Here is a 21,417-nt window from a genome sequence, read left to right as displayed (position 1 = left end):
AATTTGTAAATTAGATATTGCCAAGGTCATTTAAGTAGGGTATAAAAGACTCGAGCATGCTAGACTGATGCTTAAATTGGTAAAGCCAACATCGAAGAATAGCTATATTGTTAACAGAGGTAAGTGTTATTGGAAATACATTTTCTCTTTAGGAAAATATTAACTTGTGTGGAATACATAAAAACTATTCCTTCCCTGCAATTCTGAAATTTAATTTTACTGTTTGTAAATGTAATTTTTATTATATTCAGGCTCCACGAGCAAAAATGAACCAACAGAGATCCCGACGGTTTAGAGCATCAAAGGAGTCTGTTGAAAAAGTTGCTGAAGTATCTCGAATTCGAGAAGAATTGGATAAAAGAGGAGCTCATCTACCTCCTGAAAAGCCAAAAGAAGAACACTTTGATAGTAACTGCATTACTCCTGTATGTTTAATATCAGTTTTGTTTAAAGACTAAAAAAAATCTTATTTTCTCAAAACTAATTGTAAAGTTTTGCAAGGCAAGTTTTGAAAAAGTTGTTTGAAAATTTCTAATAATGATCAAACTATTTAAAAAGTTTTCACACTACCACTTGTAGAAAACATAGTAACCTAATAACATTATTATGCAAAGTTATTAATGGAATGTTTAAATTTTAGTGACAAATTTTAGATGATGTTAAAATTGGATACATACAAAATGTGGTTCCAAGTAATTTTCCTTCATGTTAGTGATACTTAGTTTTTTGTTTGAGAATTCACTTTCTGTAATGGACTTCTGATTACTTTATATGGATTTCTTGTCTTGAACCTTTCAGTTGTAATTTGATGGGTCAATTGTGCATCAGTATTTTATTGAGTGCTATAAACACATTTTTAAATTTTAAACCTAATACCACTTTTGTTTTGAATATCTTTCTTTTTTAATGGAAGTTGAAATTTGTATAACATTATTTACTGTGTTGTCTTTGTTTATTTTTAGTTTAAAATTCCAAATGTACTGATGTTAAAGTTGCTGAATGATAGTTGTTTAGCTGATATCTTCCAATTCTGTTCTTGTGGTTTGTTTGTTTTTTTTGGTATGGTTTGATTTCGTCAGTTATTTCTTTGTTATCGCTCCATATTTAAGTCAATTTTAGTATTTTTCATCATTGAAATATTTAAAATTGATTGGCCATTAGTCAGATTTGTTCTTATGATATTTAAGTTTAATAAAAGGCAAAAATAAAAGACCCTATAATCTGAGCACTTTTGAAAGATAGGCCTTTCTCCATCATGGAAGAACTGGGATAGTTACCTCTGATGAAGAGATGTTTATCATTCAAATGCACTCAATTTGTAAGGCTTCTTACTTTTAGAAGTATAATTGTTTTAGTGTCAAGAATTGACTTATTTGTCAATTTAACTGTAGCAGTGACTCCATCTTTAAACCCATTTTTGTGCATGTTAGTGAGTTAAATCTATATTGTATATAAAACCAGAATTATTCATACAGTTTTTATTAATTTTTTTTTTTTTTATAATTTGTAAGCCTAATATGGTGTAGTGAGTAGAGTAGACAGCATGCAAGTTGTGGGTTGCAGGTTTGAATCTTATCATTGAGCATGTTTAATTTTTCAGCCATGGGTGCATTATAATGAGGTGGTCAATCCAGTTACTTGTTGATAAAGTGCTGTCCAAGAGTTTGCAGAAGGTAGTGTTAAATGGCTGCCTTGTGTTTTGTCTATCACTGTTGAATTATGAATGGCTAATGCAGATAGTCCTCAAATAGTTCTGTGTGAAATTTAACAAATAAATAAAACATGATGTGAAATGTTTAACTTATTTTATTTACATGGACTGTATATTTTGTTACTGTAAGATACCTGATTTGGTTGCAAAGAATAATATATTGACTAGCTTAAGATGTGTTCAGGAACCCTGTAATTTATTTTGCTTAATAATTAGCATACATGTAATTAATGCTTACCTTGTATTAAATGGATTACTCCCCTTAATGGGTGGAATTTCTTCTTATGTCCCTTTTCAACTGGCCTGGACATGTCCAGATGGTAAGAGTACTTGACTCGCAATATGAGGACTATGGATTTGAATCACTGTCACATCAAACATGATCACTCTTTCAGCCTTGGGGGCACTATAATGTAGTAGTCAATCCCTCTATTCATTGGTAAAAGAGTAGCCCAAGAGTTGGCAGTGGTTGGTGATGATTGCCTTCCCTCTTGTCTTGCACTGCTAAATTAGAGAAGACTAGTGCAGATAGCCCTCATGTAGCTTTGTGCAAAATTCGAAACAAATCAAATTGACTATTTTGAACCTCTGATACTTGTATATTTGTTTCAATTTGTATCCAAAGATTTTTACCTTTTCTTTCTTTATAGGGCACCCCTTTCATGGCTCGTTTAGCCAAATGCTTAGATTATTACATTCATAACCGACTTAATAATGATCCCGGCTGGAAGAACATTGAAGTCATTCTTTCAGATGCAAATGTTCCAGGTGAAGGCGAGCACAAAATCATGGACTACATTCGCAGACAAAGAGGTAATAATTTAGCTTCTGAAATAGAAGTCAGTCTTTTCATTGAAACGTATTAGTACTCTTTGCTAATGATTGAAAATTCCTTAACTTTGACATGTTTGAACAAATGATTTTTAAAGTATATAATGACAGCTTAGGACTCAGCTTTCAGTATTAACAAACAGAATTTTACCTGTCACTTGGAACTTCACTTAAAGTAGATATAATATTTTGTTTCATTGAGTTGTAATTTGATTAACACCACCATTCACAGAACAAATAAATAAAACCTCTATTTTTTTGTATACTGAATATCTTACAGACATGTATATAAAGGACAATGGTTTATTGTGAACTTGCCTTTCTTACAAAACAACCAATATTTAGTGTGTTAGCATGACATTCATCTTAAATTAACCAGTTCACATGTAATAATGACTACAATTTACCACCCCCAAGTTTTAACCTTATAGCAATGTTTTTGAAGCAAGTGTATTAAATTAGTAAAATTATACCTGTTCAAATTAATCACATAACACATTATTTCCTTTTTATCACCATTCAGATGAGTAAAGTTGACACAGGCATGCTATTGTGTCTTCTCTAACTCTGTTAGTCAAAAATCTATATTCATACATATTAATTGCCTTGTTGAGAGCATGATGTGGCAATATATTATAGCTTATTTATCATGTCAGAATACATGTTTATTTTTAAAATTAAACCCAACTTGAAGCCACTGAAGTAGTAATGTTATATTTTCATTATCTGAAAAAGAAACAGATTATTAATAGATTTTTGAGAACCCACAGTTGCTTAATTTAAGTTAATGAGAATTTTTGTAATTCAGTCAGCCTGTAGTGTTGTTGAAAGTAATGTGAAGAAATAAGATGTATATTACTTTTCTGATAGCAGAAAAATAAATAACATGTATATTTATATTTATGGACAAAAATTCTGCAAGGCCTTTTAAGTACATAGTATTGGAAATAAATTCTAGTACTTAAAATTCTATAAGGAGAATTTGAAAACTTGTGGGTCATTTCAATTTTGTATCTTGGTGTAGTATATTTTAAGAAAACATAAATTAGCTTTCAGTTTAACCCTTCTCTGACTGGTAGGTGTTCAGGTCACTTTGAGTGAACTTCTAAAGTCCACTGTCAAAATTTAATTAAAATATAAATTCTAATTCTATTTCAATGACTGCTTTACTCAAACATATGCAGAATTAATATTTTAGCATTATATAATGTTCAAATTTTTATTTGCAGTTTTGTGTGTGTTTACTAGCCCCAAAAGTGCAGATGTTTATCAAAAGTTCACTTTTTTCCAGTGAGATTCCAACATTGTCACTTTGATTGACAATGATTTCATATTTCTACACTTTTTTGTCTGACTCTGAATTATTGATTGAACCTGCCTTTATAGCATTGGTCATGAAGGTCTAGAGAACTTTATTCTCTGCTTTAGTTCCCTTGTCAGTCAGTGGTACGTTTATGGATGTAAAATGCTAAATTTGGAGTTTGATTCCCATTGGTGAACATGGCATAAATAGCTAATTGTGTAGGCTTGCACTAAAGAAAATGAAGTCAATTTCTCAGCATTGAAAAGGGAAACAGATTTAAACCACTAATCATCAAAACAAGGGAAGATTTAATCTTTAATGTTATCTAGATCCCAGTAGTTCTGTATGCAACTTTTATATACTTTTGAAAATGTTGAGGTTTTGAGCAACCAAAAGTGATGAAGCAGCAAGATAAAGTTTTGAAGTAATTCACAATTATTTAAAAGCTTGGAATATCTTTATTATTATTGTTTCTGGTTATTTTGCATTTCTGATAATATTTTTATGCTATATTATGCCCATTTGAAGGCTACAGGAATATTCATCTATGTCAAGACATCAGGTAAGGATATTGAGATTTAGTGAGTATGGTTATTTAAGACTCATGACAGCACACTGCTAAGATAACAAGAATGTTTTTATTTAATATATTGTTAAGTGTATTTGTTGAAAATGAAATATAATTTTCTATATAGAACTTTGCCGAAAGGTTATTTGCAAAATAACAAAAATAACAGTACCATAAATATTTTTTAATTTTCATGCCATGTTTGTCTGATTTACAGTGAAAAGTTAACTGTTTCAGTTGCCAAAATAAAGTATCAAAAGAAATAATATTTATTAATATAAAAAACTTAAGGTACTGGTTATATAAAATGGAACTTTCTTATCGATATTAAAAAAGGATTAGAAACTCTTGAGACCAAACAGTGCTCTACAACAAAATGTTAGATTTCTCACAACCTAAAAATGATTCAAATACTGAATAAACTTTTTAACTTCTTTTCAGGCAGAAAAAATAGGCATTTCGAATGTTTTTACCAAGTTTCATACAATTTTGTTAACTATTTTCAGCAAGAACAGAAAAGGATCAAGGATATCCTGATACCCTTCTAGTCTGGAAAGGGTTAACTTAATATTTTTTTAATGGTTAATGTACTTATGTTAACATTATTAAAAGAAATGTAAATGATTACTCAAATAAATATTATTTTTATAATTCCTTAAAAGCTAGAAGTGTGTTAAAATATATTTTAGAAACTACATGTAGGTTTATTTTGCAATTATAAAGGATACAAAATGGCCTTGCAAAGTTTCCCTGGGTATAAAGTTTTGTTTTTATATATCATTAAATGTGTGTATGTATGATAATTATTAGTTGGTGAAATATAATTTTTTATAAGTTTTATTTAAACAAGTAAACATCAAAATTAGGGTTAACTTCTTTTTCAAGCTATTGTATTGACTTAGTGGTTTAACTTAGTTATCACATCCCTGACATTGATTACATATTAATCGTATAAATTGTTTGAAGGTACGATATGTGTATCCAGGTTCTGTACTTTTGGCATTTAAGTAGAAAGCTTTCAAGAGCTAGAGCAGTCATAATAAGATTAAGCTGTGTGATATAAATGTTTTGATTATTTTGTTCAAAAACCGTTAAAAATCAGCCCAAAATATCTTAAATTGGAAAATTTTATTACAGAGTAATTCTGAGAATAAATATTTACATAATACAATAATTCAACTCTTTAAGAAGTTTTATTTTGTAAAGTACATAAAAACACAATATCAAAACTAAAACTTTGAAACTATTTGTCCATATTACAAAAAAACTTAGAAAGCATTCTTGGAGTGGTAACAGATTAAATAATCTTATTAAACTGTTTTGCTTTTGTGTGTCTTGTAGATATGTTTCAAATTCAAATGTTTTACTAGTTTTCTGTCATTTTGTGTGATGGATGAATGTCGTGTTTCTTTTTTGGTTTCTACAGCTAATCCAGACCATGATCCAAACACACATCATTGTTTATGTGGGGCTGATGGTATGTAATGTTAAATTTAATGTTTTAACTTAACTATGTGCAGTTGTATTCAAATACTAAATATTACATTTACAATAAACTTTAAATTTTTTTCAGGTTCTTGTAGAAATAGACACTGATACAAATCTCTTATTGTGATTTTTTTTTTTAAGTTAACTTTTATGGAAAATGGCAAACTTAATGAACAGTTAACTTGTATAGTGCCTTAGTCATTATGAGTATAATGCCACCTGGAAATAATTTATGAAAATTCACAACTTGGCTATAATTTGACAACTTTCATTGTGATTGCTAAAAAAACTTTGGAGGCATTATTAAGCATTTTCTATATATGCACGTATAGATGAACTGTTGAATAAACTATTATGAAATCTTGACTACAAAAACCCAAGAATATAAATTTACATTGGCTAGTATGTGTTATTTCAAGGTTTACGAACTTCCACATTTTTAATGTAACGCAATGAATTTTTCAATAACGTGGAATTAGAATATGTTTATCAGAGATGTAAAAATATGTATGTAAAAACTATAAAACACCATGGCTGTAGTATATAAATATTTATTTTACAAAAATAATACATTTATAACACAAGATGAAGAAATATATTAGTTGTAATAAAACAACAAAAGATTTAAAATATAGATATTTCTAATAACATGTCTATTAATAACAAACTTCCAATGTGTGAATTATGAGATAATCAATTGACCAATTGGAGGAAAACAATTTCATGCAGTAGCATACGTGAGCCATTAATTACAGCATCATGATCTTTGCTTTTGGGACCCTGGTCTGGCATGACCTAGTGGTGGTGTACTGGTCTGTGAAACATAGGTTCTGTGGTTTGTTTCCTATTGCCACAAAAACAAGCTCTGTACTTCTGGTCCATCAATGCATTATAAGAGTGATGATTGTCAAATCCTACTATTTGATTCCAATAGCTCATATGTTGGCAGAGGGTGCATTAACTAATTGCCTGACTTCTGGACAACCAGTTCAAAATTAGAGAATAGTTAGTGCAAATAGTTCTTGTGTAATGTTGCACAAGTATCTGTAATAAATATTCATAGAAGCTAACAAGTGCAGACATCCTTACTGACTAACTGTTAGTGGATTATGAATGCCAGTGACAGAAAAATTTGAAACCTGTTATTGGTGGTTAACTTACTTGCAAACAGTGCAAAGTAGCCTTTGTTCATGTTCATAACCCAGATTGTTATGCAAGTCTTACATACAAATGAGAAGTTATTTTCAAGTGGTACTTTATTTACAGTAAGTAAATGTAAAACGAATGGTAATTAGTTGCATTGTGATGCACATGATTACCTATGTGTTTATCTCTGAACCATTACCAAAGAAAGGTTTCTATTGGACTTTTAAAGATGAAACACTTGTGTTACCTTCTTAGTAATCACAGGTATTTACAAAAAATGGGTTAAACTATCAAATGGTCATAAAAGTTTTCATGAAGATTTTTTTGTTGAACAAGGGTGCTTGTAGCCAAAATGTATACCATATGTCTTACATTTTTTTATTTATGACATTAATACAGAAGGATGTGTGAAATACACATGAATTTGATTTTACACCTTCAAAGAACTTTCTAAAGTTTTTGTGTGAGATATACAGATGTGTTCACACTCTTTGGTATTGATGTAAGAAGACATCCTAGGATTTGCTTTCCATTTTATTACCATCAGTGGTGTCCTTTGTGATGGTCATCATAATGGACAATGGCTTTAAATTGCAGTTTCCACTGCAGGAGGCTTTGCAATTCACTGAAGTATATTATTGTCTCTCCTCATGTTTATGTTTTTCAAAATGTATGAGCTCTGTATGGACAATAACTTCTAAGGTAATATTTGAGCAACCCAAAGGTACCAAAGTGCATTTCTGATGTCCTGTTTATTCTTCTAGAGGCACTGGCATGTTGTTGTGAATATATGGAAGAATATTTTGTCTCGATAAAGCCGTACATCATTGGTTTCTAGTCTATACAAAGATGGCGATTTTTTACGGTGTAATGGTATAGTGATATAATCTTGTTAGCTTGATTGTGTGAAGAATTTGCCTAGTCATTTTTATCCACTCTTCAGGTGTTTGACTTGTATTTGCTGTAACCTTCAACAATAAAAAAATCTCTTGGTAAAGTTTTTGTGATATGCTATGTACCATTTTAAAATTATATCACTGGCAGGATATTAATCATTTACCTGAATTTTTGCAGAAGTTTAAGCATGCAGAAGCTTCATTGAATGTGACAACATACTTTTGTTTGTCATGTGCCATCTACATTTCTGCATTTTTATGTAACTGGTCTTTTTTTTGACTTTGTGCTCTGAGAAAAACTTTAAACACATGGGTTTTGTGTAACTTTTGTGGGCTTAAATCTTTGTCAGTTGTTTTATTTACAGTTCTAAGTTTTGGGTGTGGGGGGGGTTCTGTTAGTATAATGGACTGATGTGTTCTTGGATTACTTATAGTGACCATCTATACAAATTTTTTTTTTTCCCCTACCTATCATGCATAATGTTAGCCAGTCTTAGGATAATATTTGTTTTTTGTTTTAATCTTTCCAGAATTGTTCGTTTTTTTGCTTAACTGATGCAGTTTAAGACCAGTGATGTCTTTTTTTCTTTGAAACATTAAAAGTTCATACTTTGCATGCTTTTGTAGTCTCAGAGTAAGGGAAAAAACTTCACATTGGAAAGAATGGGTCAGTTTTAGATGTACTCTATGCACTTGTATGTAACAACATTTCAATTGAATTGAATAAGTGTGTCATGGTCTTTTATCCTGTGTAGATGCACAACTGGGGATAGCTCAGAACAAAATGATCAAATGTCTGTATTATCACCATAGATTGGTAATGTGTAAAGCTATATTTGTTGAACACAATTCATATATTTGTAAAGATGTATATGGTGTAAGGTTTGTACAACAGATGTGTTATCAACTAGCAGTAAATTAATGCATTGTGTCAAGGTGTAAAATGATCATTTTTTAAATCAGATATTTAAAATATGAAGTAAAGTATTATTGTAATGAGAGATAGTTTATATAAGTATAAAAATGTTGCCATTATAAGTTCTGTATTTAATTTACTATTTTGGTTTATTTCTTATATTTAGCTGATCTCATCATGCTGGGTAGGTACTTTTCTAAAATATGTATGTATGTTGTGTATTTTGAATGTTTAAATGCTGTTAAGAATGTTTTGAAAGTTAATAACTAGGTCAGTTTGCTTAATTTATAGAACTTTTACTTTACAAGTCAGAGATCTAATTTTGTTTCAAATAATAACAAAATAAAGACTTAAAATAATCTCAGAATCTTCTTTAGAAACAGGTATAAAAATTCTAATGTTAATTTTAAATTTTACAAATACCAAAAATCTAAATATAAATCTTTTTTTTTTTTTTTGTAGCATCTCAAAGGTGATTATATCTTATTTACTCCATATAATGTTACAAGAATATGTATTATATATGAGTTAACAGTATTACTAATATCATTTAAATAAATTTCATTGTTATAAAACAAGAAAAATAAGTCATGCTAGTCTGATGCTTTTGCTGTAATACTGGTTATATTTTTATTGTAATTGTTCTTGTATGATGCTGTAATACTGGTTATATTTTTATTGTAATTGTTCTTGTATGATGCTGTAATACTGGTTATATGGTTTATTTTTATTGTAATTGTTCTTGTATGATGCTGTAATACTGGTTATATTTTTATTGTAATTGTTCTTGTATGATGCTGTAATACTGGTTATATTTTTATTGTAATTGTTCTTGTATGATGCTGTAATACTGGTTATATTTTTATTGTAATTGTTCTTGTATGATGTTGTTGCTGTAATACTGATTATATTTTTATGGTAACTGCTCTTGTATGATGCTGTAATACTGATTATATTTTTATGGTAGCTGCTCTTGTATGATGCTGTAATACTGATTATATTTTTATGGTAGCTGCTCTTGTATGATGCTGTAATACTGATTATATTTTTATGGTAGCTGCTCTTGTATGATGCTGTAATACTGATTATATTTTTATGGTAATTGCTCTTGTATGATGTTGCTGTAATACTGATTATATTTTTATGGTAGCTGCTCTTGTGTGATGCTGTAATACTGATTATATTTTTATGGTAATTGCTCTTGTATGATGTTGTTGCTGTAATACTGATTATATTTTTATGGTAACTGCTCTTGTATGATGTTGTTGTAATCTGATTATATTTTTATGGTAATTGCTCTTGTATAATGATGATAGTGTAATACTGATTTTATTGTACGTGCTTTTGGATAATGCTTTTGCTATAATACAGATTGTTTTGTCATCTTTGTTCTTGGATGATGTTTGAATTTGAAATTAGGTGGAAATCCAAAAGAGTATGAACCAGACTTTCACTAAAGTCTTCCAATATTTGAAGATATACAGATTTCTGTAACTTGCAGGGACATGTTGTGTGTCATTACATTTTTTCATGTGTACTTTTTTCTGAAATGCAGAAGTATATTTGATACATATGAAAGTACAGCCACTACTGGAATATCCTGTGATTATTCTTCCCATGTTTGTATCTGCAGCTTCCTTTAGGAAATAAGTTATGTCTGAATAATAATAAATATCGAAATATTTTACCACATGTCCTTTTTTGTCTGGTGTATGACACTGGTCTGTTAAAAGGTCCAACTTCATGTGCACTGTACTTTAATCTTAGTTCATGATACACATAGATGGAAAGAGTAAGGTTGTTTTGGTGCCAGTGTTTTAAAACAATGAGAATGTTCTTAGGTTTTATTAAAGTAGTGTTGTATTATATTGAAACTCAAAGCTATACTGAACTTTTGTTTTAGGACTAGCAACTCATGAGCCTAACTTTACAATTATTCGAGAGGAGTTCAAGCCAAATCAACCACGTCCTTGTGACATTTGTGGACAGATTGGTTAGTAGTTTTTTATGTATCAGCAGAGAAAACTCTTTCTTTAATAAATAATTTATTATTTTTCAAATATAAAAAAGAAGTGTTATAAATAATTTAACTAAGTTATTATTAACTTGAGTAACACAAAAATATGATTTCCCAAGTGCTTTCGAAAGATGGACCTTTCTTCTTCTGTGGCATACTGGTATTCCTTTAGGAAAGCACTTAGATTATAGGGTATCATATCTTTGTGTTAAATTTATTTCTTTAACCTACGTGTTTTGAACATTATTAATTAATTAGTGATATTTTAGTAATGATACTAGTTTTTATGTTCTCTTTAATTGGTAACCATGAATTTATTTTTTTATGTTCAAAATGCATGTCTTCCATGATATCTTAAACAGAAAGAGTATAATTTTGTGCTTATTGCATGTGATTCATATTCATTCAGGACATGAGATGAAGGATTGTGCTGGACTTCCAAAAGAAAAGCAAGGCAAAGTGAGTGTTTTGGACAAGATAAATTTCACTTTAAAATACTTAAATAATTTGTTTATGTTAAGGAGAAAAAAAATCTATTATGTTGTATAATTGTTTGTTAAGTGGTAATGTTCATCTTTCAGATTTCTTCTACACAATGAATGGTGAAAGTTGTATGTATAGATGTTTTAACTTGTCAGCATAGGAGTGGCCCGAAATTTAGAGGGAAAAATTGTCATCCATTTTAAAAATGTATTTCAGTAATTAAAAATAATCTGAATAGTTAATCATAATACGTCAAATTTATAAATATTATTTTCATGCTTTGCTTATTTTCATCAAAAATAAAGTTTGATGACTTAATGACTTCTAAGCATCGGATTGTGTTTCATCCATGTTAAAATTTATAATTTTATCTTGGAACAGTCTCAGATTTATTATGTTATGTGCATGTTGTTACTTCAAATAACTATAATTTTAATTTGAGCTTAGTAGTTAATATGTATTAAATTCATGTTATTTGCCAATGAGATTGATACAATTTCCTTTTTTTAACAGATATATTTTAATGTATAAACATTAAAAACAATACAATTTAAATAATGGTTATTATTAATTGTTTATTACAAATGATGGTTTATATACAACAAGTTTACAAATTTGCAGACAATGCAGAGTATTGCATCCTATCTACAACAAAATGTTTTATTGACGATCCAAGTCTATGACGAGCAAATTAAATCTGAGTTGATATTTTTGTACCTTACTTAAGCTACATAGATGCCAATTTTTGATTGGCCTCACATCACTTAGAAGTTCATTTTGTACCAAAGAATATATTTAATGTTCTTGTAGAAACAATAATATCCAAAGTAATTCACTGAAATGGAACAGTATGTGATGTTTAAAATTTGTAAACATTTCTGGTCAAATTCTGTTGTGTTCTGGTTAGTAGACATTAATCCCAGTTGTAGTTTCCTAGGTCTATAGTGTACTGACTGTAGCTGTCTAGTAATATTACTTCTTTGTGCATTACTTTTTATACAAATCATGAGTCTCTAGAACATTCACCAATATTCTTGTGCACACTTGTCAAACAAGTATTGTTGACTTTTACACTTTCAAGAATACCCTACAAGTTATGAGAACAGACTTGTGCAGTACGTAGACAGGAATATATGTCACAGGCAAGAAATAAAAATTATACAGAAACAAATGTAAGCACTAAAATAAATGTACAACAGTAACTTTTGCATCCAGTTTAAAAGTTAACTAAATTCTTGAGCCAGATGACATGAACTATTAAAGTGTGTTATTCATTTTGTAAATGTTATTTAACTTAAATAATTTCAGAGAATTAATTTCAAAATTGTGAATGTAGACCTGGTTTTAAGATAAATAAAATTTATAAACTGTCATATGTTCAATATTGCAGTATTTAAACTAATTGAAAATGTATTGGTACCAAAAATAAGATTTAAGTGCATTTCAAGAAGTCACAGTCTTCATCCTTTCATTTGTCAGATTTGACATAATCATGTCATTTTGGTCAGTATAAAGTTTTCTTCCCAAGACTTTTATAGTCATTGTATTCATTGTAGCTATAATTGTTTTAAATTTTTACTCTACAGAATCAGACCTTTTCAATGTTGTATTTCTTTAGTATATTCTTCTAAATGATTAAGTTGTTTGTTTGTAAAAAATAAGTTAGACTGGTTCACAATGAATTGTTCTTGTTAGTACATGAAGAGATTAATATTTAATCAAAACAAGTTGCCTGCATAGGCTGTAATGGAGCACTAGTCCAGAAATGAGTATTGATATTTTAATATGCTATTCATACTTAAGTGATTAGAATGCTTTTAGGGAAATTTTTTTGTACTATCCCAGTAATATCTCATGAGGTTTGACCAGCTTAGGAAACTAATGCAAGTCTTAAATCCACATGCTAAGCTAACAATAAGAATTAATCTTTGTAATAAATTGTTTTAAAAATGTTTCAATAATTTGGACCAATAGTGTAGCATTAAAGAAACAACAGAATATAAATTACATACAGAACATACAAGTGTTAAGTTTAGTAACTTTAAAATTCAAAGGGAGATAAGCATACATTTCCATTATACAGTTAGTGCTTAGTGTTCATTAATCTTTATGTAATAAAATATGATTACATTACTACTGATTCAAGTCTGTTAAAAAAATCATATACAAATTTTGAGGCTAGTTTCGTGTACTTCAGAGGCATCATAAGAATAATGGAAGGCTGAAAATCATAATGATGTTAAAAAAACTGGACTTATATTCTCAGTGCAAATAAAGTTAAAACATGTAAATATATAATACAAAGAGGCCATAAAATGCAGCAAAAGTGTTGGTAAAGATTTGCAAAATTTCCCAGAAGGCATGCTTTCAAATCTCCAGTGGGGAATTGTACCTTCTGTCAAAGCTTTGCCTCACATGGATAAGATAACCTGTTTACAATTAAATAACATGTTGAACAACCTGTTATTTAATTTTAATATCTTCATTGCCTGTGTGGTTTCAACTACATGCCTTTTAGGATAACCTGCCCACCTTAACAGTAACACCCACATATATTTTACAGTTAATAAAAGCAGTTTTTTAGGTTATTTAACTTTTTTTCTCTGAGTAAATTCCTTCAAGTATGCTGAAAAGCATTTAAAAACAAGTGATGGAACTGTTTTATATGCTTTCTCTATTTGGGTTGGTTTAACTATCACCTCTGTAGTTAAGTATGGGTAGTTGGTGTGAAGTCTAAGTTCTGACACACCAGAGCTGTTGTTTTCTGTGAATGAAAAGAAGAAAACTGTACTTGTGTGTGTCAAAAATATACAAACCATGAAAAGTTTTGTGTTTATTGTGTTTATTAATTAAGAGAAGAAAGTTGTGCATGTGTGCATCAGAAATATACAAACCATGAACAGGTTTGTGTTATTTTATTGTGTTTTGGTTTGTCATCAATTTATTATAGAATGCAAGTTTTTTGTGATGAATTATAAAATTAGTACAAAGTTTATACTTTAATACAAATTTCAAACCATTTTGTGTAATTCTTGGGTTCGAAGCTTATAATGAAGTAAGTGTTTTTATTAAGCGTTGCCAGTGTCACAGCTTACATGACAAGTGTAATATTACATCCATAATGAATGAGACTCTATTGATGAGAAGAATATAATCTTGTTTAGTTTAATTTGTGTCTCTCAGTTTGTGTGTGTAATGTGTGTATTATTTTATTTATAGCATGATGAACTAGAGAAACCTTTTGGTGCTGAAACCCAATTTATCTTTCTTCGATTGAATGTACTCCGGGAGTACTTAGAAAAAGAACTTACTATGACAAATCTTCCATTTACCTTTGATCTGGAGGTAAATTTTCAAAGCATTATTTGTACTAAATGACAATGAATTAGTATTTGTTAAAAGTGTGTGTTGATTTGAAGCATGGGTGATGAAATATTATCATTGTCTCATCTGATTTTGTTTGATAAGAATAAAAATCCTGCTGCTCATGCTTTCTTGGAACTCTTGGTTTGTTCAACAGTTAATTTATGTTTTGGTCCAAAGGTGTACACAAAGGGCTAAGAGCATTTTTCATTATTACCTTATTTTATAATTACATGAATTTTATATGTTGTAGATAATTGGAAGGTAAATGTGTGGGAGCAGTTATTACTGTAGTGAAAAATGTATCGTAATATGGTTTTATTATTTGTATGTTATTGTATACGTTTTTTATTTTGTTTGTTTAGAGAGCTATTGATGACTGGGTGTTCATGTGCTTCTTTGTTGGAAATGATTTTTTACCTCACCTTCCTTCTCTGGAGATCAGGTAATTTATGGATTTATAATACTTAGTTGTTTAGGTATATACGTATATGGATACAGTGTACAGAAAATTAAATGATATAGAAAAACAATAGAATTGGAAAAAAAAAGGCCAACAAAACTAAGTTGCTCAGTTTTGTAAGACTTGTCAAATGCAATTATTGTTTTGAGAATATGTTTTGGTATCTTTAATAGTTTGATTACCCTTTGTGAAAATGTCAGTTTGCAAAATGTATGGTATGTCAGGAGCTAGTATTTCATATATTTAACAATGAGTGATTAACACTTTTGTGTGAAATTATTTTACGAATAAAACAAACTTGGATACCTCAGCAGCTGTGAAACTCAAAAATTCACTGAATAGTATTTTGCCAATGCATTTTTTATGCCCTCAATCTAAATACAAAAACCATTTTTTCCCTCTATGTTCTTATGCAAGTAAATTGGTCGAAAAGCTGAGAACTTTTAGTAATGACATATAAAGAAAAATCCCTACCTTTTTAGCATTAAAGTTTCATCAAAACATTATAACAAAAGTAGTTTGATAAAGGATGTATTTGCACCTTCAGCTTTCACAACAAAACACCAGTTTTCACTGTCAGACTTTAATGGCTTACTTCCAAACCTCAAGCTGTTTAATCTTCTAAGACTACCAGTTTTGAATTTCATTTCCTAAACCCACGAGAGAAAAATTTTTCAGCCAAACAAAATGTTTCTTGAAGACTTCCCTATGAGACCCATCAGTGCTTTGGGTTAAAAAATGCTTTAAAAAAAACCCTATGTGAAAAAGAAAAGAATTGATTAACCTGCAAAAAAAACTAATATAATATTTAGAAAAGCTTATGAAGGAAACAGTCATTTTACTGAGTAAAATAGGATTTGTTTAACATACATCAATGAATAAAGGTTTAAATAATGAGGAAAAAAGAAAAATGATATTTGGAACTATTAGAAACATGCATTATTCAAGAAGTACAAATTTTGTTAGTGTTATAGAAAACAAAACCTTGCAACTTATATCTTGTCTCCACTACATAACACACACAAAATTTATTCATGAAGTCCACTTATTTAGCTTTCAAATACAACTTGTGTTGCCTCTTCATACAATAACTGAAAATACTGACTGTCATGAATGCTTATCTATTTCCTAAAAAAATGGCTGGTTTAATGCAAAAACTTTGTACTTAAATTGCTAAAGAAGAAGCAGACAAACTAATGACTAAAATTATTATCCAAGACACTAAATGAAAAATCAAGATATCTAAAGAAAATTTAATAACTGTTTGACTTTTACACCAAAATCTACTGGAAATTTAATTGCACGGTTAATGATCATTATATGGGTATAATGATACCAATTTTGTTATCCAGTGTGCTTCTGATTCAATTTTAGAAATAGCCTTTTCCACAACAATTTACAATTTCTTTGTACTAAATGAGGGTGCAGATGATTTTTTTTGTAGTTTTAACTCAAATAATGAAACAAAAATGTTTCTAAAACCTTATTAACAATCTCACATCCAACTTTTGTTTCACAAAAGAAAATTTAAAAACATTCTCCAATGACTCTTTAAATGTTTACATCATCAGGAATGAACATGTGCATCCACAGGAAAGAAATGTAATCACAGAATGTTTAAATCAGAAATGTTCATGCCCTGTACCACAAAATTAGGAAGTATAGATGATCATTCTAAAACAGCTCTTAACATTTGCTCACTCATCAACTGAAATTATGATTTGAAAGAAACAAAAAAACTGGCTCCTTTCCCAAGATTATTATCCAGAAAAACCCACTGAAAAAATAATTTATGAAACAAAAGAAGGTTGGTTATAACAAGGACATAACATTATTATAAGCACTGAACAAATTCAGTAATAATGTTATTAGTTCATGGAAATCACCATTAAACTATATAATAAATACTAACTTTTTAAATTATACAAAATGATTAAAAATAAAAAATGTTCAAGATAACATAGAAGTAATTAACAAAATGAAGTGAAATTTATATAACCATTGAAAGAGCCCCTGCTTATTTTTGAACATCTAAAGGAAGCTAGACTTGTCATTTATTAAAGCAGTCTTAAAAGTGTATGTACAGAAACTGATCTGAACAGAGACAAAATATGACAAGCTCTGCTACTCTCTCTATTAATTTAACTTTAAAAAGAAAGTAATCTTAATACTCATTATTGTCAGTTATAAGATTAACTAATTCTTCGAATCGTATAAGCATTGTTTGACATATATAATTTAATGAAGACATAATTTACTAAATAGTGAAACATATTTCTACATGTAAAGCTATTTATTATTCTTTGATTCTTTATTCAGTTTATTTGTATTGTTTTGTTTTTTAAGTTTTTGACTTCTGAGCTTAAAACTGAACTCTCAGTATATTGTCCCTTATTAAAAATTCATTATTTGTAGAAATGATTTCAATTATTCTTTGTATATGTTTTTACATTTTTTAGAGAAGGTGCTATTGACAGACTTGTCAATTTGTATAAGAAGACAGTTTATAAGACAGGAGTAAGTGTCTGGAAAATATTTTATACTTTTTAAAAACGTGTTAATTCATTTTTAGAGGACAATTTTTGTTAGTTAATTTTTAATTTGGCCAGAATGTAGTTTTGTTGATTTTGTAAAATAAGTCTTGTGGGTATTCCTCGTGGAACGTGTATGTTAACTTGGGAATAAGGACCATCACAAAGCTTTATTTGCAATGTAAGAACTAGGCTTACCAATAAAACTTGATATTTTATGTACTCTGTTGTAAGTAGTGATTGTAGAATGATTACTTACCTTGTTATTTACATTTAGTTTATGTTTGTAGTACTATAGATCAAAGTTTACAGTAAAGCCTGTGAAATAGATCAGGTCATAATTATTCGTACAATACTGTATAGGTTGAGGCAAAGAATATAGGGCCTAACATGACCTTATAGTTAGGGAGCTCAACTCGCTAACTGAAGGCTTCAAAATCAAAATTTGTCATTATAAATACTTGCTCTTCAGTCATGAGGGAGTTATAATCAACCCTACTATTCATTGTTAAAGAATATTCAGAAAGTGTTACTATAAAATTATGGATAATTAGTGTAGATGGCACTTGAATAGCTTTGTGTAAAATTATAAAAAAACAGAATATCAAACAAAAAACACTTGCAACTCCTCTCTAAAATTGAAGTTCTAATACTTGATTTCAAACTTGAGGAGCTAGAAGATATGTTCTTATGTAGAATCTTATCTTTAAAAAACTATTTTTGGAAAAAAATACAAAGCCTTAAAAAATACTTGACCACCATATATACGTCTTGAAATACTGCCTTCAACTTACGTGCTTGGCTTGGTAAAAAATATTGTCTTTTTCTTTTGTATTTTGGATTCAATGTCTTAATATTTAGTCCACCTCTTTGGCTTGCGAATATAGACTTCTTAATTCTCTATTGGCACATTTTCTCCCTACTAGTGAAATTCCCCTCAGTGTGGAGGAGACCTCCCAGGGAAGGTTCTGTTCTTTCTGGTTACCTCCTCTGAGATCTGAGCATCCACCCACATGTTTGCCGTGTGTGGCAACCCCTGAAGGGGAGGAGAAGATCCTGGTGGTTGAGGGGTCCAACCCTAACACACCACTTTGGCCTTGAATTCCTGTAGACAGGCGGCCTTTGGGTGGCTCCCTTGGGTTAATCGGCTGGTTCACTTGGGCTAGAGTCAACCAAGTACCAGTGTTGGAAGTTCTCAACGTGTGTTGTGGACATTGTGTCTGATGCTGGTGTTTGAGTAGAGTGCTTACGAAAAACCCTGGAGTTGCTGCAATGTCCTTGCATGACATTGTAGTGTGTCCCCTCGTAGGGCTCCATGGTGGGTGGGGTCAGTGGGTACTGAAGTTTTCCTTTGGATCCTCCTACAAAAAATATAAATAAAATAATAAAAAAACAGTTAATAGGTAAACGACCACGTCTTGAAGACTCTGAGCAGCAATCTTCAACATCTGTACCACACATACCTCATTTTCTTATATTACATTCTCTTTCAGAAAAACCTTTAGGGCAAATGTCCCCCCTTTTTTTATTCAGAAGGGACTAGAGGGACTTGCTGGCTCTCCAAAGTCAGTAAAGAAGCTTCGATCTGGAGACATATTGGTTGAAACATCCACATCCCAACACAGTGAACTCCTCTTGAATTCAAAGACAATTGGGGATGTACCTATTGAGGTTACCCCTCATGCTATTTTGAATTCATCATGAGGAGTTATTGTTGAGAGGGGTTTGAAGAACGTCCCCAAGTCAGAGATTCTCGCTGGTTTCTCCACTCAAGGAATTTCTGCAGTGAGGCGCATCTCCACTCGCAAAGATGGAGCTACAATGCTGACAGATATCCTCATTTTGACATTTACATCACCACGTGCACCTACCACCATCAAGGCAGGTTATCTAAATTGCAAGGTACAGCTGTACATTCCAAACCCTCTCTGATGTTTCCAGTGTCAGAGGTTCAGCCACTCAAAGACGTCATGTCATGGTTCCCTGACGTGCTCATTGTGGTGGCAAGGACCACGATGCCTATGAGTGTGGCATGGACCCACATTGTGTCAACTGCAATGGTCCTCACCCTTCCTACTTTCGTTCTTGCCCTAAATGGTTGGAGGAAAAAGAGGTGCAGCGTTTGAAAACGACTCATAATATTAGTTATCCTGAGGCTTGGAAATTGCTGTCCACCACTTCATCTTGGACATATGCTGCTGCACTGTAGTTGGAGGCACAGAGAGATCGTTTTCAAAACATATGAAAAGCCTTTTGCCCTCCATGGTTAAAAAGGTTGATGAATCAACTTTTACACCCATCTCTGTTCCTCCCATACATTCCAACAAACCCCAAGATCCACATCCTTTGGTTTCAGATACAGGCATTTCTTCAGATACATCTTTTTCTCATATCCCAAGATGCAAAGCAATCATTCGTTCGCATCCTCAGTCACTGGAATCCCCTTCCAACAACAAAGACCTGCCCAATCAACCCAGGGCAGGATCCATGGAAGTCGATAAACCTCCTCTGAATAAGGACAGTAAGGAAAAAAGACGTGGTCATAAACAGAAGGGTTCTCCAGCCACTTTGCCTACCCGTCATTGAAAATGGCCACCTTGATACAGTCGACCCAGGGCAGGATCGATGGAGGTCGATAAACCTCCTCCAAATAAGGACAGTAAGGAAAAATGACATAGTTGTGAACAGAAGGGTTCTCCAGCCACTTTGCCTACCCGTCATTATAAATGGCCAACTTGATACAATGGAACTGTCGAGGTTTATGTTCTAATCTGGATGACATCAAAACACTGATTGCTTCCTACTATCCCGTATGTCTTTCCTTATAAGAAACATTTCTGAAACCTGCCGATACAGTCACCTTTCGTCAGTTTTCTTTGTACAGAAATGACAGGCTGTGTGATGGACGAGTACCTGGAGGGGTGGCACTGTTGGTTGATCAGCATGTGCCCACCCTGTCTTTGTCACTCAACACACCCTTGGAGGCCATAGCCATCCATGTTTCCTTGGGTCACACCATCACTGTTTGTTCTCTCTACCTGTCCCCTGGAGAGACATATGATAAATCAGACCTTGATGCTCTCATTCAACAGTTGCCATCTCCCTTTCTAATCCTGGGGGACTTTAATGGATATCATACATTCTGGGAAAGTGCTGTTATTGTTAGGAGGGGTCGCTCTGTAGAGCGTATGGTCTCTGATCACAATCTTTCTCTTTTCAATACTGGTTCTTTCACTTATTTTCACGCACTTAGTCAGTCCTTTACTGCTACTGATCTTTCGATTTGCTCCCCTTCATTATTCTCCCATTTTTCATGGTGGGTTGACAATAATCCACTAGGCAGTGATCATTTTCCTATACTTTTGAGAGAGACTGGCCGTAGTCGATGCCACCCTACCCGCATGCTCCAGTGGAAGCTGTATCAGGCAGGCTGGTCCACTTTCACTGCTCTCACAGAACTTGATACCGCCATTGTGAGTCAGCCATCAATAGACGACTGTGTGGCAGCGGTAACTGACTGTATTATATAAGCAGCTGCTCAGTGTATTTCTAAACCTCAACACGTTTTCCACGATATCCTCGTCCGTGGTGGAATCCTGCCTGCCACATGGCAAGGAAGGCTCAAAAATGGGCCTGAGATACTTTCTGTAAATATCTCACACTTTCGAACCGCATCACTTTCCAACGGGCCCATGGACATG

General features: G+C 31.4%; 1 protein-coding gene across 4 annotated transcripts in view; it reads left to right on the top strand.

Annotated features, from left to right (window-relative positions):
* Rat1 (5'-3' exoribonuclease 2 Rat1) overlaps positions 1-21,417 on the top strand; it is a 79,343-nt gene that overhangs the window by 14,332 nt on the left and 43,594 nt on the right. For 2 of the 4 annotated variants that reach the window (XM_076504093.1, XM_076504094.1), the window contains exons 5-13: positions 252-425; positions 2,362-2,524; positions 5,840-5,890; positions 9,026-9,043; positions 10,763-10,852; positions 11,286-11,335; positions 14,579-14,704; positions 15,088-15,167; positions 17,645-17,702. In XM_076504093.1, coding sequence (XP_076360208.1) covers positions 252-425; positions 2,362-2,524; positions 5,840-5,890; positions 9,026-9,043; positions 10,763-10,852; positions 11,286-11,335; positions 14,579-14,704; positions 15,088-15,167; positions 17,645-17,702 — 810 coding nt within the window. The remainder of the gene's footprint in view (positions 1-251; positions 426-2,361; positions 2,525-5,839; positions 5,891-9,025; positions 9,044-10,762; positions 10,853-11,285; positions 11,336-14,578; positions 14,705-15,087; positions 15,168-17,644; positions 17,703-21,417) is intronic. The other 2 variants (XM_076504095.1, XM_076504096.1) reach the window with 2 other exon arrangements.

The sequence above is a fragment of the Tachypleus tridentatus genome, chromosome 6 (genome assembly GCF_004210375.1).
Source record: "Tachypleus tridentatus isolate NWPU-2018 chromosome 6, ASM421037v1, whole genome shotgun sequence".
NCBI lineage: Eukaryota > Metazoa > Arthropoda > Merostomata > Xiphosura > Limulidae > Tachypleus > Tachypleus tridentatus.
This window is presented reverse-complemented; position numbering and strand designations above follow the sequence as displayed.